General features: G+C 51.0%; 1 protein-coding gene across 1 annotated transcript in view; it reads left to right on the top strand.

The window, feature by feature from the left end:
• Window positions 1-13,642, top strand: part of Tmem266 (transmembrane protein 266) — a 116,972-nt gene that overhangs the window by 78,379 nt on the left and 24,951 nt on the right. The window contains exons 4-6 of the mRNA XM_051156487.1: window positions 1,907-2,061; window positions 4,910-4,983; window positions 12,698-12,754. Of these exons, the coding sequence (XP_051012444.1) occupies window positions 1,907-2,061; window positions 4,910-4,983; window positions 12,698-12,754 (286 nt within the window). The remainder of the gene's footprint in view (window positions 1-1,906; window positions 2,062-4,909; window positions 4,984-12,697; window positions 12,755-13,642) is intronic.

Consider the following 13,642-nt stretch of genomic DNA (forward strand, 5'->3'; position numbering starts at 1 on the left):
TCTCATCCTGTACTCTTGGCCTTTGTAGGAACTCATGTCAATCTTCCTTCCCCATCCAAAGTGATCCGCTAAGCTCCCTCCATCACCTGTTGAGAGATCTTCAAGCTTCCCTTTCTGGAACCTGCTTCCCAAGTCTGGAGAGGACCACATCTGCTCTTGGTATTACCACCGAGCCGAGGACAGAGACCGTCAGCCATCCCCATAGGTGTTAGAAAGTATCCAGAAAGACTCAAGCATGCCCAATTTTCTGCCAGGTTTCTTCAAGGCTATCACCTCTGGCCGGCAAGTTTTTTTTATTTATTTTTATTTTTATTTTTCATGAATATGAGGAAGAAATCGCCACCCTGAAAGTGTCCAGATCATTCTTTCAAAGATAGCTGAAAAGCAGAGCTGCCTTCCCAGCTCCCTGACCCGAGTCTTCAGGAGGACACTGGTCCTCCTTGCAGTAGGCTGCAGCAGACTGACTGCCCCTGAATGGGAGGGATGTGGTGATGGCCAAGCAATTGGGCCATCAGATATCATCATCATCATCACCACCCTCAGTATCACCACCCCCATCATCATCATCATCACCATCATCACCATCATCACCACCATCATCATGCCATTTCAGCCACACTGTGCTTTCAGGTTAGATACATTCTTTCACTTAGCTTTCGGCAACTCTACAAGTTAAAAATACTGTTCTTTAATTTCCAAATGGCGAAGCGGAGTCCCAAAGTGACCTGGTGCCTTTGTACGTGTTCTCAGGGCAATGGGAGCACACCCCCAAAAGCAAAGACTTCCCTGGCTTGTCTCAGCCCCTTTAGGGTGCACAATTCTAACTAAAAACAGATGCGCAGGCAGGGTCGGGTCATAAACAACCAAGTCGGTGAGGTTTAATTACAATACGCCAGCCTCAGTGGTCCCAAAGTCTCTGCTTCTCGTGTTCCCCAGGGGATGGGATCTAGTACCCTAACAGGCTCAGCTGTTCTGAACTCCTGTGACCTCCCGCCCATTCCCCACCTATGCAGCAGAGTCTGTCCTCGGGGACCTCATGTCCCCTATAAATGTCTTCCAAAAGACGGCCAGCCTGTACATGGAGTGTGAATCCCATGTGATGGTCTGTGACAAAGGCAGCCGTGGCCTAACCAGTTTGGTAAACACAGATGGCACCCACGTGGGTCACAGTGAGGCATGGCAGTATAGTGAAGAGATGAGAGTAGCCCGCAAACAAATGACCATTTATCTTTGACTCAGAATTTCCCAGACTTACCCAATGATGGCAAAATTTTTTCCCCAAGTAACAGCTGTTAGTGCCCAGCAGCACTGACATCCAAAGAAGCTGTTCTGATAAGCAGGGACCCAACCCAACTCTTTTATAACTGAAAAAAAAAAAAAAATCTAATCCCATGTACTGAGTGCTTCAGCATACTTCCTGAGTGTTAACAGAGGTTTCCCCAGATGCCAATATGGGCTTGAGTTCTGAGATGCGTAGAATCTACAGGAGTGACAACAGCTTGTCATGTGGCCCATGCCACCTAGGCGAGTTTCACACCATCTTCAAGCTAAGAAGCTTGAATCCCAGAGAGTTCCTGTAAGTTCCCAGAGGCAACCTGTAAACCCACCTGTGCCCCTTAATGAGATTGTTTTGCTGTTTAGGATCCCCCCCCCCCCTTTCCCCCCCCCATTCCCCTCCCGCCCCCGGGCCTGAATAAGACTAGTCTCTCAGGAAGCCCAGCTGCAGATGTAGCTGTGGTGGAATGCTCGCCTAGTTTGCCCAGCAAGGCCCTGCCTTCCATCCCCAGGATCATGAAGCGCAAGCCCGGGGCAACCAGGCTGTTGGTTCAAGGCAAAGCTGTGGTCAGGATCTCCCCTCAGCCCCTCAGCCCCTCAGCCCTTCTTCTCCTTGCTTTTGTCCCCACAGGTCTAACTGGCTGAGGCCGTGCTGTGGGAAGAGAGCAGCCGTATGGCAGGTATTTTTGCTCAGTGCAAGTCTCAACAGTTTCCTGGTAGCCTGTGTAATATTGGTGGTGATTCTCCTGACTGTGGAACTTCTAATAGATATAAAGCTCCTCCACTGTGAGTAGCAAAGAGAGACACACATGCGAATACATATGTCGATATTCACTGTGCATCTGCATTCCTCAGGGGTCCCCAACCTAGACTGGCATTGTCCCCCAGCCTGTACCACTGCCAAGCTGCTGGCCCTGCTGTGGCCCTGGGGGGGGGGGGGAGGGGATTGCTGCTGGGGAGGGAGCGCACTTGGCAGCTTCTCTGTCACCATCAATGTCACTCTGTCCTCTTCTGTCCAACGTTGGCCTCTTCAGTCCCCTCTCCCCAGCATTCTATGATCAGAAACTGATGAGACAAAAACAAAAGTTGGGGACCCCTGTCTGCATCCTTTTTTTTTTTTTTTTTTTTTGTTCTCATTTGGAATGTTCCAGGGTGAAATCTTTTCTGGCTTAACTAGAGTTCCATTTTGGGGAATCGATTCCCCTGTAGTAACTTAGACAGCAGCTGTGGCACTCATGTGTGTACCAGTCAGAAGTGGGTGGATCACTTACGTGTGTCCTGATAGCTTTGAAAATGCTTTTCCACATCCACACCTCCAGCCCTGCCAGTAACTGTGTGGAGCACAAGCCTGATAGGACAGGACCTCGTTTTACAGGCACGGTCGGTCAACGAATTAACCTTCGTGGGAATTGGAGACTTACCGTAGGTCAGAGGAACAGACCAGGAGACTCTAGGCCTCAGGGCTGTTCAACTTTAGGCCACTTTCCTTACTTGTGGGATTCCTTCCAGCCTCAGGGTGACAGTAGTTTGGTGCGTGTGGCACCAGGAGAATAGACCTCTTCTGATGCACGGTAGCAACATGGCTGTCAGAACGAAGGCCAACTTCCTGTCTCCGCTCTTGGAAACCTCTGCTTGGTACACTAGAGGCCCAGAGACTCAAGTTTCTGTCCCTTGGCTGTGGATGAGCATCTAGCTTATGGATAAGTCCCCATCCACCGTTCTTGATCCAGGAGGTGGACCAATTCAAGTACAAATACTTTAAAAGTGGAATTACTGGATACAGAGAACTTTCATTTTCCACCATTGACAGAATCCAGGACAAGAGGTTCGGCCACCCCCAAGATCCATTTTGTCCTCTTGTTTTCTCAAATGTCCCAAACCTGTGCTGGATCTCCTAGGCTCAGGGGCTGTCACAGCTCCCTCCAGGACACACCAGCCTTGTTTGCTCTCTGGGGGAGCACAGAATTGCTATTGTCTGATAAGCCTAGTTGGGCTTTATGTAGCCTCTGGCCCCTTGGTTCCAGTTAAAGTATCTTCCAGCATTACGTGCCCAGTACTGGTTTTACACTCAACCTGTCTTCAATTAAACCATGCTGTAGGCTCTCTTCCACGCATCCAGACTGTCTGTGTTTTATGAGACCTGACCATAACGGGGTCCTTCTTTCCCTGAAGTGGATTATATTGGGGCCCCTCCGCTTCTCAGGCTGTGACGAGGCATCGGATAGAACTGAGAACCCATCCGACACTGGAATTTTGCTTAAAATTAAGTATCCAGGAGATTGATTTTGGTGGGAGATCCAATAGCAGCTCATAAAAGGCATCTTAAATTCCATAAAATGCACAATCCAAGATTTATTGCTCTTCTAAAGCAAACCGTTAAAAAAGGCCCAGGAATTCATTGGAGAAATAATGGGGAGAGATTTTTATGTTTCTAGAATCATCTGAGGTCTTTTTCAGAGTCACACAGGCCTCAGCCTCTTGGTTTCCACTGGAATTCCTGTGGTTCAGGATGGGAATGAACTCACAGTGCCTCCAGGGCTCATCCTTTGAGGGTCTGTACTGGTTGTACTTGGCCAGGGGACCCAGGTGTCCCCTGCTATTGCCACCTTCTTCTTCTTGGATTTGCTTGAAGACCTCATTTTTTGCCCATTCCCAGGAGTCACAGATTCTAGAACTCTGGGAAAGCCAGCCCTAGCCAATGAAGCTATCGTTCTTTGACCCCAGGAGAACACGAACAGCTTGAAACAGGCCCTCCAGGGAGTCAACACGACCTGTGTGTGGCAACACCCCCACCTCCTGCCACTAAAGTCCCCCTGATTTGTCCAGAGAATTTCCTCTGGAGACAATTCTGCTCTCTTCCTACCAAAGTCACCCGACCTTTGACCTGGACTCCAGCGCCTTGCTTTTAGCCTCACTAGCACATAAACTGTGACCTGCTGGTGTTAGGAGGTAGTTTGTAGTTCTCTGTCCATTCAAATGGCCTTCAAGAAGGACTGGTTAGCTGAAGATAGAGTAAGGAGCCATCAGTGCCAACCTCACCCTTCTGAACCTGGAAGATTCTTTAGTCTGCCCCAGCCCTCAGGTTCTGCTGCTAGCTGCCCATCAGCTCCTCCTGCCATCTTTGGAAAGCACGCTGCCCCTCACTGCCATCCCCACTACTTCAAGTTCAGAATGGAAGGGCAGAGAGGCTTGCCTGGAGCCTCACACACAAAGGGCCCTGAGCTGGGGGGGGGGGGGGGGGGGGGCAGCGTGTGTGCTGTGGATCTTGACGTGATCCACTTCAGTCCACAACTTGCTGTGGTCATGACCTTTTCTTCCCTGGGTCTGGCTAGGGCACAAAGGACAAAAGAAAAAAAAAAAAAAAAGCAGTGAGTCAGTGAGCAGGAGGAAGCAAAAGAGGTGGCCTTTGAGGAGGAAGCGGCAGTGGCTAGAGAGAGGAGCATGTGGGTCACGATGCTCCGACCACCTCCACACACCCACCAGGTACAGCTGCCCTGACTCTCTGACCCGGTTACTAACAGATCTAAAGGTTTCCACAAGCACCCAGGGGTCCCCCGGCGGTCTATGTTCATGCCGCACAGCTAGATGGATGCATAGATTTCTTGCTTCTAAACCCCCACTGTGTCCTTTGCAGTTTCCAATGCGTTCCAGTTTGCTGGTGTCATTCACTGGATCAGTCTGGTCATTCTCTTGGTGTTCTTCTCAGAGGTAGGTAAAGATTCAGGCCCTGAAATCTCCTCTCTGTGGGTGACCCATTCCCAGGGAACACGGGCTTCATCTTTTATTACACATTTCCTAGTGTCAGGCCCCTCTGCTGTCCCTATGGCTGAGTCTCAACCACAGGCTATGGCACAAGAAATGGTCACAGACTCACACACGCAGGATAGTGGCCAACTCAACTGGAGAGATTTGTCTCTGAGCAGGCAGCCTCTGCTCAGAATCCAGAATCTATGCGGAGGTTATCAAGTGAAGTCCAGGTGATGGGCTATGAAGGTGAGGCCCTGCGTGACGTAGCCGAAGAGCAGAAGTTGTTGGTTTGGGCCAATGGTAAGTATTCAGGAGGCAAGGCCCAGGAAAACCGGATGCAGACGCAGTTAGGATTGGCTTGCCATGGAGCCTAGGCATAGAATACAGCCTCAGAGCTGGGTGGTGGACTTAACCAGGTCCTGTGGAAGGATGGAGCCCCAGGCTGGCAGATGGCCCTGGGACAACAGAGGCCTTTATTTCTGAAGTAGTGCCTCAGGTAGATGCTTCTTGGTTGGTTTTTCTGTAGTCAGTGGCTGAAGTTCACATCTAAAAAGCTAACTGGAATCTCCTAGCCCCTGGGTTTAATGTGGGAGTAGAACGGACCCTCACGGGTCACTTGACAAACATTAACTCCAGAACGTTCCTCCATTTTTACATGGAGAGTGAATGACACCTCTTTTGAGCAGTCCTCATGCCGTCAGCAATACTGTGGCCTGTGTTTGTGGGACATTGGTTTAACACCTGCTTCACACAAGGCCTCCTGGAAGGATAGGAAAGGCTGGGCTTCGTGCTGTGGGCAATGAAGGGCCGAGAGTTTCATGTGGAACCAGGACTGACCAGGTCAGCTATCCCTTTGTCCATGCCACCCAGGTGCCCCACCCTCAACCACAGGTACACATCTGCCCACCAAGAGCCCCAGCAGGATCTTTCAATGAAAGATAAACACAAACACATATAAGGTACAGAGCTGGGAATACACAGGCACACAGAGCCTGCTGGGAACACACAGGCATGGGTGAGCACAGAGCTGCTAGTATCCTGGATGCAGAGAGCACAGCATAGTCTCAGAGCGAGGTGGTGGGCCACAGAAGAGGATTAGCATGGGTGAGTCTATAGAGTGGGAGCAGATTTTCTGTTGTGGTCAAAGAACCCAAGAGGCCAGAACCCCAGGGTTTTCTCTGGCCTCATCAATAGCCTTACTGTCTCTCTCTCCCAAATCAAAAGAGGTCTAGGCCTCAGCTTCCTAGTTCAGAATGCTGAGTCTGGGTAAGGCTGGAAAGGGTAGCAGGAATTCTGAGCCTAGAACACTGTCTCCGCAGGCCTTGGCTCCTGTAGCTCGTGGCCAGTGAGCTTGACCTGCAGCTGAGCCAACTCCTGCAGATCCCAACCCTTAGTTCCCGGGAAGTTTCCAAACTCGCTCACTGAGGTCACTGGTGGTGCTCAGGTACCTGGAAAAGGCTTGGGATCTCCGTAGAGTACAGCTGTGCCTCTCCCGTCTCAGCTTGCTGGGATTCCTTCTTGCAGAGCCCTGGGCCAGGGCCAGATGTCTCCTTGAAGCAAACCTTGGAAAATGTGCCCGTGCCTATGACTGCCAACAAAAATGTTTAATCAGTTGCTGGGGTTCTTCCCTCTAGCCCGCTGCTTTGGTTTTACTGGCTTTTGCAGAATTTATTGCCCAGCGTTAATTTGGCATCCCCTTCCTGTCACTGCCCGAGACAAACCACCTGAAACAGACATGCTCCTGTGTCCAGGAACAGCAGCCTCAGAGGCCCGACAGCCAACCCCCACAAAGTGGGGAAGGGGCTGAGGCTTCCCACAGACTCAGCTTTCTCTGCAGAGCCTATGGGGATGAGGAGAAGGGTTAGTCCTTTGCCTTGGACCTTGTCGTAGGTGGGGAGGACAGAATGGAGCTAGGCTATCAAAACAGCAGTGAAAATTCTCCCCTGTGCAGTTTGCCTAGCATGAATGAGGGGCTGTGTATAGCCATCCCCTGCTGAGGCATCCTGGCTTGCAAGGGTAGGCTTCTATAGACTCACGGAGCACCAGGAAAACCAAGCATCAAAACCCTGGTGCCAGCAAGCTCTCCGATGTCTTCATAGCACAGGATAGGTGAACACAAGCCATTTGTGCCCTCACAATGACTGGGGTACCTCTAACCAAAAGAGCCAGAGAGCCCAGCATCCCTCAAGCAGTGTAGCAGGCCTGCATGTTTGCCTGCCAAAATGCTAGTGTGGTCCTTACAAAACACCACATAGGGCCAGGATGTAATTTAGCTGGTGCAGTGCTCACCTAACATGCATAGAGTCCTGGGATCAAATTCCATACTCCATCAGCCAGGTGTGATAGTTAGTGAGTGCCTGTGAACCCAGCACCCAAGAGGTGGAGGTAAAATGGACAGAGTTCAAAGTAATCTTCTGCTATATAGAAAGCTCAAGGAACAGCCTGGGATCCATGAGACCTTGTCTCAATATACATAAATACATACATGCGTGCATACCTACATATATACATACATATATGCATGCATGCATTCATGGGCAGCCCAAGATAATGACAGTTATGGTCAAAACTGGCCAAAATTTTCTGGGTTTCTAAGCTGTCTCTTGTCATTGCCCTCAAGAGGCCTGGCATTGGCAGGTTGAGAGGGCACCAGGAATCTGGGTGAAAGACCAGAGAAAGGCCAGGCACTGAGAAAAAAGATCTAACCAAGCAAGGCCTCTGAACACAGACCAGGGATGACCAGCCCTCTCTTCTCATCTGGGACAAATGGAGATGTCCCCTCTTAGGTCTGGCCCCTTCTTTCTCTGGTATATACCCAGGGGTGCTGCTGAGAGCCAAGGGTCCCTTGGCTGTTGGTCTCTTGAGAGGTCCCCGCAAGCCTTTCTGTTAGAAAGAGGGCTGCGTTACTCAGGCAAGTTCCACACAGGTGAGCCGCCAAGGGCTGCTGCCGCCCCAGGGCCTTAGCCTGTTTCTGAGCATTGCTCACCCCTAAGTTTCAGCTGAGCCTTAAGGAAGGATGACAGGCCCATGTTACAGCTTGGGAAACTGAGACCTGGAGAGTAGGAGGAAACTGACCGGAGTCCACAAGGGGAAGTCAGACACAGGCCCCTGGTGGGTGAGCTGTCTGCCGCCCCATCATCAACATCCCAGAATTCTGAGGCTGCTCCAGAAAGATGGGCCATTTTGTCCTGAGCTGGCCTCTGAGGACAGAGCTAGGACAAAGACTGAGAGTCCGGCTTGAGCTCAGTTCAAGGACATCTGTTCAAATAGGCCACACTTCTGAACAGCTAGTCGGCACCTTCTAAAATAAGCAGGAGTGTGTGCCCCTTGACAGACTAGGGTGCAGTCCCAGCAGGGGCCCAAGGGGAGAGTGCAGCTTCCTGGGCCCTGTGGTGCTTGGTCATACAGGGTCACCACGTCCCCACAGGACAGCAAGAATACACAAGAGTCTTTGGAATCAGAATGAGAATTGTGCAAACGGGTTTCCTAAGCAGAGCCGGCCCTTGCCTGAGACCAGTCCCAGCTGGCCGCTTAGAAGCAGAGAGCCCGGGGCTCCTCTCCCTGAGCTCGCAATAGCTCTCGGGACGGGGCCTCCTGAGATCCTCCCCAGGGAGCAGAGACCACAACAGACACATGAACCAGGGCCTCAAGGTGATGGCTGTGCAGTGGCAGCTTTAGCGGCTTCCTCTTTCCCTCCCCTCCCCCACCTCTCCTCTTTCTTCAGGCAGTGAACCTGGAACCCACCAGTCCAACTAGTCTGGGGGCTAGTCAACCCCCCAGGAGTCCTCTGGCTTTTTCCTTCCCCGGGCCCTGAGAACCATACCACACCGGGCTTTCTGCGCGGGCGGTAGGGATGTGAACTGTGAACCCGGGCCTCCCGTGTTCACAGCATTGGCAGGCTGATCCAGCTCTTGAATGTGAATTCTCATAACTCAAGCGTACAGTTTGGTGGCTTTTGGTTCATACACAGTATACAGCTGGTGCCCCTAGCTAGTCCTAAAGCAGTTTCACACACACACCCCAAATGAGACCCCGAAACCATCGGCAGTCATTCCCACGTCCCCCGTGTCCCCATAGCTGTTGCCAACCCAAATCTACTTTCCATCTCTATGACTGTGAGGATTCCTTATGTTTCCTGTTGTGGCCTTTTGTGTCTGGCTGGCTTCTGCCACTGAGCATGTCTGCAGGATTGTTCCGTGCTGCCTCCTGAGCCGGCACTCCATTCCTCTTTCTCCCTCACATTCTCTCACATGGGTATAGCACATCACTCATCAGCTGAACCAAGCATCTTTTATAAAATTTACATTTTTTTAAGGGAAGGAGGGAGGGGGTGCGTGCCTCTAAGCCACTTATCTCCACCACATGGGTCTTGGGGCTCGAACCCAGGTTGTCAGGCTTGTAGCAAGGGCCTTTAGCTGCTGAGCCACCTTAACTGCCCCAGGCAGGTGTCTTCTCATGTCAGCTGTAAGAGCTCCTCTGAAAGCAGCTTCCCAGAGATAGCCTGGGGCAGCCCCGAGCTGGCTGCTGGTCACGTGAAGTTTGTTGTCAAACCAAACTGAGCCATTCGCTTCTTTTTCTACATCAGCAGCCTCCTAGTGATTTTGGCTCCTCAGGGGATCCGTCTTCTGCCTGTGCTTTGTCTCAGGAGGGCCCTGGGAGCCTCAGTCACCAGATAGGAGATGACAGTATGTGGTACTATTCTCTTTGCTCTCGGAGTCTTGTGAGGGAGTAAGTTCAGTCACTAAGATACTGTGTGACCTTGGACAAGTCATTACCCCTCTCTGAATGTTGTTTCATGAGCGTCAACATAGGGAAACTGTCCCAGAATATGGGCTACCTTCCTGACCCTACCTGAGGTGAGGCCACTGCTCAGACTTTGGGGTAAAGACTATCTTCTCTCACCCTCTCCATGTTTCACAGTGACATGGGAGAGTCAGGCTCTAGACCTGCCGCCTGGAGCCATGAGAACCTGTGCGTCCCTCACCTGTGCCCATCTGCCCTGCACAGTGGACAGCACTTCCAACTGCTGGAAGGCTCTGCCAGGTGCACCATGGAGATGCCTGAGCAGCTGTTAGGTTCTGAGGCCCAGGACCTCAAGGGCCTGCCTTGAGTCTAGAGATTTCTAGGAACATTCCATCCTGCATCCCACTTTATGCTATGCCCCGAACTGGATTACTTTGCCTCTTGGGCACAGAATCTGCATGGAAATCTTATTCTGTTTGTGGCCTCAACCACCAAAGGAGTGGATCCACTAAATATGTTTCTGAGAAATTACTCTTCAAAAATCTCATTTCTGCCTTTTGATTTGCCAGTGACCTTGGCAATGACCTTTTGAAGCTGGCAGGTCAAATGTGAAGATAGTTGCTCTAAACAAGCTGGAAGGTGCTGCTAGCTGTTCACAGGGCACAGTCAACAGAAGTCCTCGCTCACATCGATGGCCAACTCACCAGGTTTCTGGGCCAGGAATTACAACAGTGGGATGGCTTGTGCTGTGCAGCCCAACCATGAATGTCTGTCTGTCTGACCATCCGTCCCCCATCTCTGAGTCTAGAAATAACCCCTGATCTGGAGTGTTCCAACTGCTCAGCCTTCTCCTAGGAAAACATCTTTGCTGACCTGGCCCCAGGAACAAACAGGACCTAACACTCTGCTGTCACGGTTATGTTGAGAAAGGACTGGGAGGCCACAGAGCAGACAGCCTTGATAACTGCTTGTGTCTCATTTGTACCCAGGCAGTCCCAACAGCCACTGTTCAACAGTAACAGCATACTCCCCAGCCCTGACCACCTCTGTTCCACCTCAGGAGCCTCACATGAGAACAACTGCTATGCTTTCCTTAAAAGCAAGGCTGGGGACATGGTAGGGCACGCCTTTAATCCCAGCTCTCCAGAAGCAGAGGCAGGTGGATCTCTGTGAGTCTGAGGCCAGCTTGGTCTACATTATAAATTTTAGAGCAGCTGGAGCTAAACAGTGAGATCCTGTCTCAAAGTAAAATGCAATAAAGTTTGTCTTAGTGGAAAAGCTATAGAATGTAGGTTAGAGAGGCGGGAAAGGGTGTGGCCAGGCATGATTGGAGGGCACAGATACCCCTGGTGCCCTGATACCCCAGGAAGGATGTGGGCATCTAGCTTTGCAGGCCACTGTGGTACCAGGGAAGCAAGCAGAACAGTTCAGGCACCAGCCTCCTGTCTGACCTCCTTGGTGGCCCATTTGTGCACCTGACCACCAAATCTGGTCTCAGTTCCCAGACCATAACTGGGAGACTTGTGAGCATATTTAATTTGGAGAAATGTGCACTAAAGGGGGTAAGATGGTGCCATGTTTTACAGTGTCCCTTAAAGAGCTAGAACCCCGGCAACAGCAGCCATCCCAGAGATCACATTCGGCTCCGGCCATTTCCTTTCTCCACCCTGGACCTTTTTTTTTTTTTCTGGGAAAGCCCCAGGCATTGAGGGTGGGTATGAAATGATATAACATTTCAAAAGAGAAAAGCTACCAAATTCCAGGTCTAGCACAGTAGGAGGGATCAGGCAGCAAGAAAAGAAGCCAGGAGAGCTTGTGGTGTTCCTACCGGGCCTGAGGACGCTGTGTAGCGAGGGAGGCCTCCCGTCCAGATAGCATCTTCATCTCAGCTGCCTAGGACCTTGGACAACTTCTTTAGCCTTCATTCCTCTTGGTTAGATGAGACCCGCATGGAAGGAATGGCACAGCACCTGGCTCTCGTTGGCATAACCTAGATGGCAGGTCTTACTCTCGTCAATCTAAAACTGTCATCTAACCCACCTCTGCAGCGACAAAAAAAAAGTGGTGCCCAGAGAAGACCTTGCTCAAAGACACAGTCAACCATTATTGTGTGTGATGTTAAGAGATCTGGGACCCCCCCCCCCAACCCCACCAGAGCTCTTCTTACACTTTATAGTTAAGACTGGAAGGAATTAAGGCACATGTGTGGGCTTGGAGATGGTGAAGACCAAGCAGGCTTCTGCCTTTCTCTTTATCCCCTCTTCACTGAAAGAAGACACCACCTTGCCTACACACCCACATTCCAGAAGAGGGAGAGAGGAGAGTGATCAGGGCTAAGTCCCCAAATTATCCACAGTCAGCCATTGCCCAGAACTTAGTCATACCCTCCCCACCAACACAAGGAAAGCTGGGAAATGTAGTCTTTAGCTCTGTGCTTTGTATAAGACTTAGTTCAGGACAGAGAGATCTGTAGAGAATCAGCTCTCATCCTTTGCCATGATGGGTAGCATCAGAGAGAGTCTGCAGATGTATACGTGGGTCTGTCATGACAGGAGGGACAAGAGAGGATGCTGAAGAGGGATGCAGACTCTTGGGTACCATTCACTCTAAGGGATTTGGCATATATTGTGTATGTGCTGAAGGGCTTTCAATGAACCTGGCATGGGGGATACTGAGGGGGTAGCACACAGGTGGAGGGAGGGGCTGGGCCTGAGGACAAAGAGGCCACAGAAAGCAAGGCCACCACTGTACTGGAACTGGGCTCTTATAGTGGGGGATGAGGAGGGTGTGCAGACTGAGCCTCACAGGGGACGAAGAAGAACGTTACTTGTTATTGAGCATGGAAACAGAGTTCCAGATCTGAGCACTGGAACCTTCTTTGGTGAAAGAACAATAACCGCTTTTATTTTCTTTCTTTAAAACTTGTCCCCAGACCGTTGTACGGATTGTGGTGCTGGGGATCTGGGATTACATCGAAAACAAAATAGAGGTATGAGCAGTTTCTGTCCCCAGATGCTAGAAACTGGGAAAGACTCTCATATATCATAAGAGCCCCGCTCTGCCCAGCATGCATTTGACCACAGGGTGCCACTTGGGTGGGTGGGAGGAGGTGGAGGATGGGAGGGGGCAAACGCAGGCATTTTCCAACTAATGGATTTTCTTTAAAAACTTGCAATTCACAAAAAGGCATACAGTTAGAGTTGAATCCATTTGAAGAGCCTTTGAGATGTATTTTAAAACAAACAAACTTACCCTAACTAAAATCACCCAGTGGTGGCACACTGGTCACAGAAGCTGGCATTCTTCTGGTGTTCACTCTGGGTGGACACTTGGGTTTCCTATGTGTCCACTCTGCTCCAGGGAGATGCAGGGAGGGGCGTGAGGAGAAGTGGCTATAGTGCCAGAGGCCCGGCTGCTGCCAGTGAGTTGCATAGTGGTCAGGGGCCAGGTTAAGCTTAGGTAGCCAGGGTCACCTGCATTTTCCTCTGTACGTTAGACTCTTTGGGCCCAAACCTGGGGGCCTACGCAGAGGGCCTGGCCTCAGAACGGCTCACACAAGGCCCGGCTCGGGCAAGCATAGAGAAAGTCAGTACCCACTACGGCTTAATCATGTGGCCTACATCCCTCCTCTCCTTGCTCTGCCATCCTCTTGTGAGAGGTGACACATTGTCCCTGGGTTCTTGACATGCACAGATAAAGAAGCCCCTGTGGCCATCAGCTCCTGCCCGCCAGTGGGATTCACCTCAGTGTCTGCCCAGGGTCTGGGATGTGGAATTCGGGCCTAAAGTTGCTTAAACTAAGAGCTGAGGTCGTGAGGAGTATGAAGCATGCTTGATCGTGTCCAGGAGGAAGTGGCCGCCTCAGAGAGAGGAACAGC

Source organism: Acomys russatus, chromosome 14 (assembly GCF_903995435.1).
Source record: "Acomys russatus chromosome 14, mAcoRus1.1, whole genome shotgun sequence".
In the NCBI taxonomy this organism is placed as follows: Eukaryota; Metazoa; Chordata; class Mammalia; order Rodentia; family Muridae; genus Acomys; species Acomys russatus.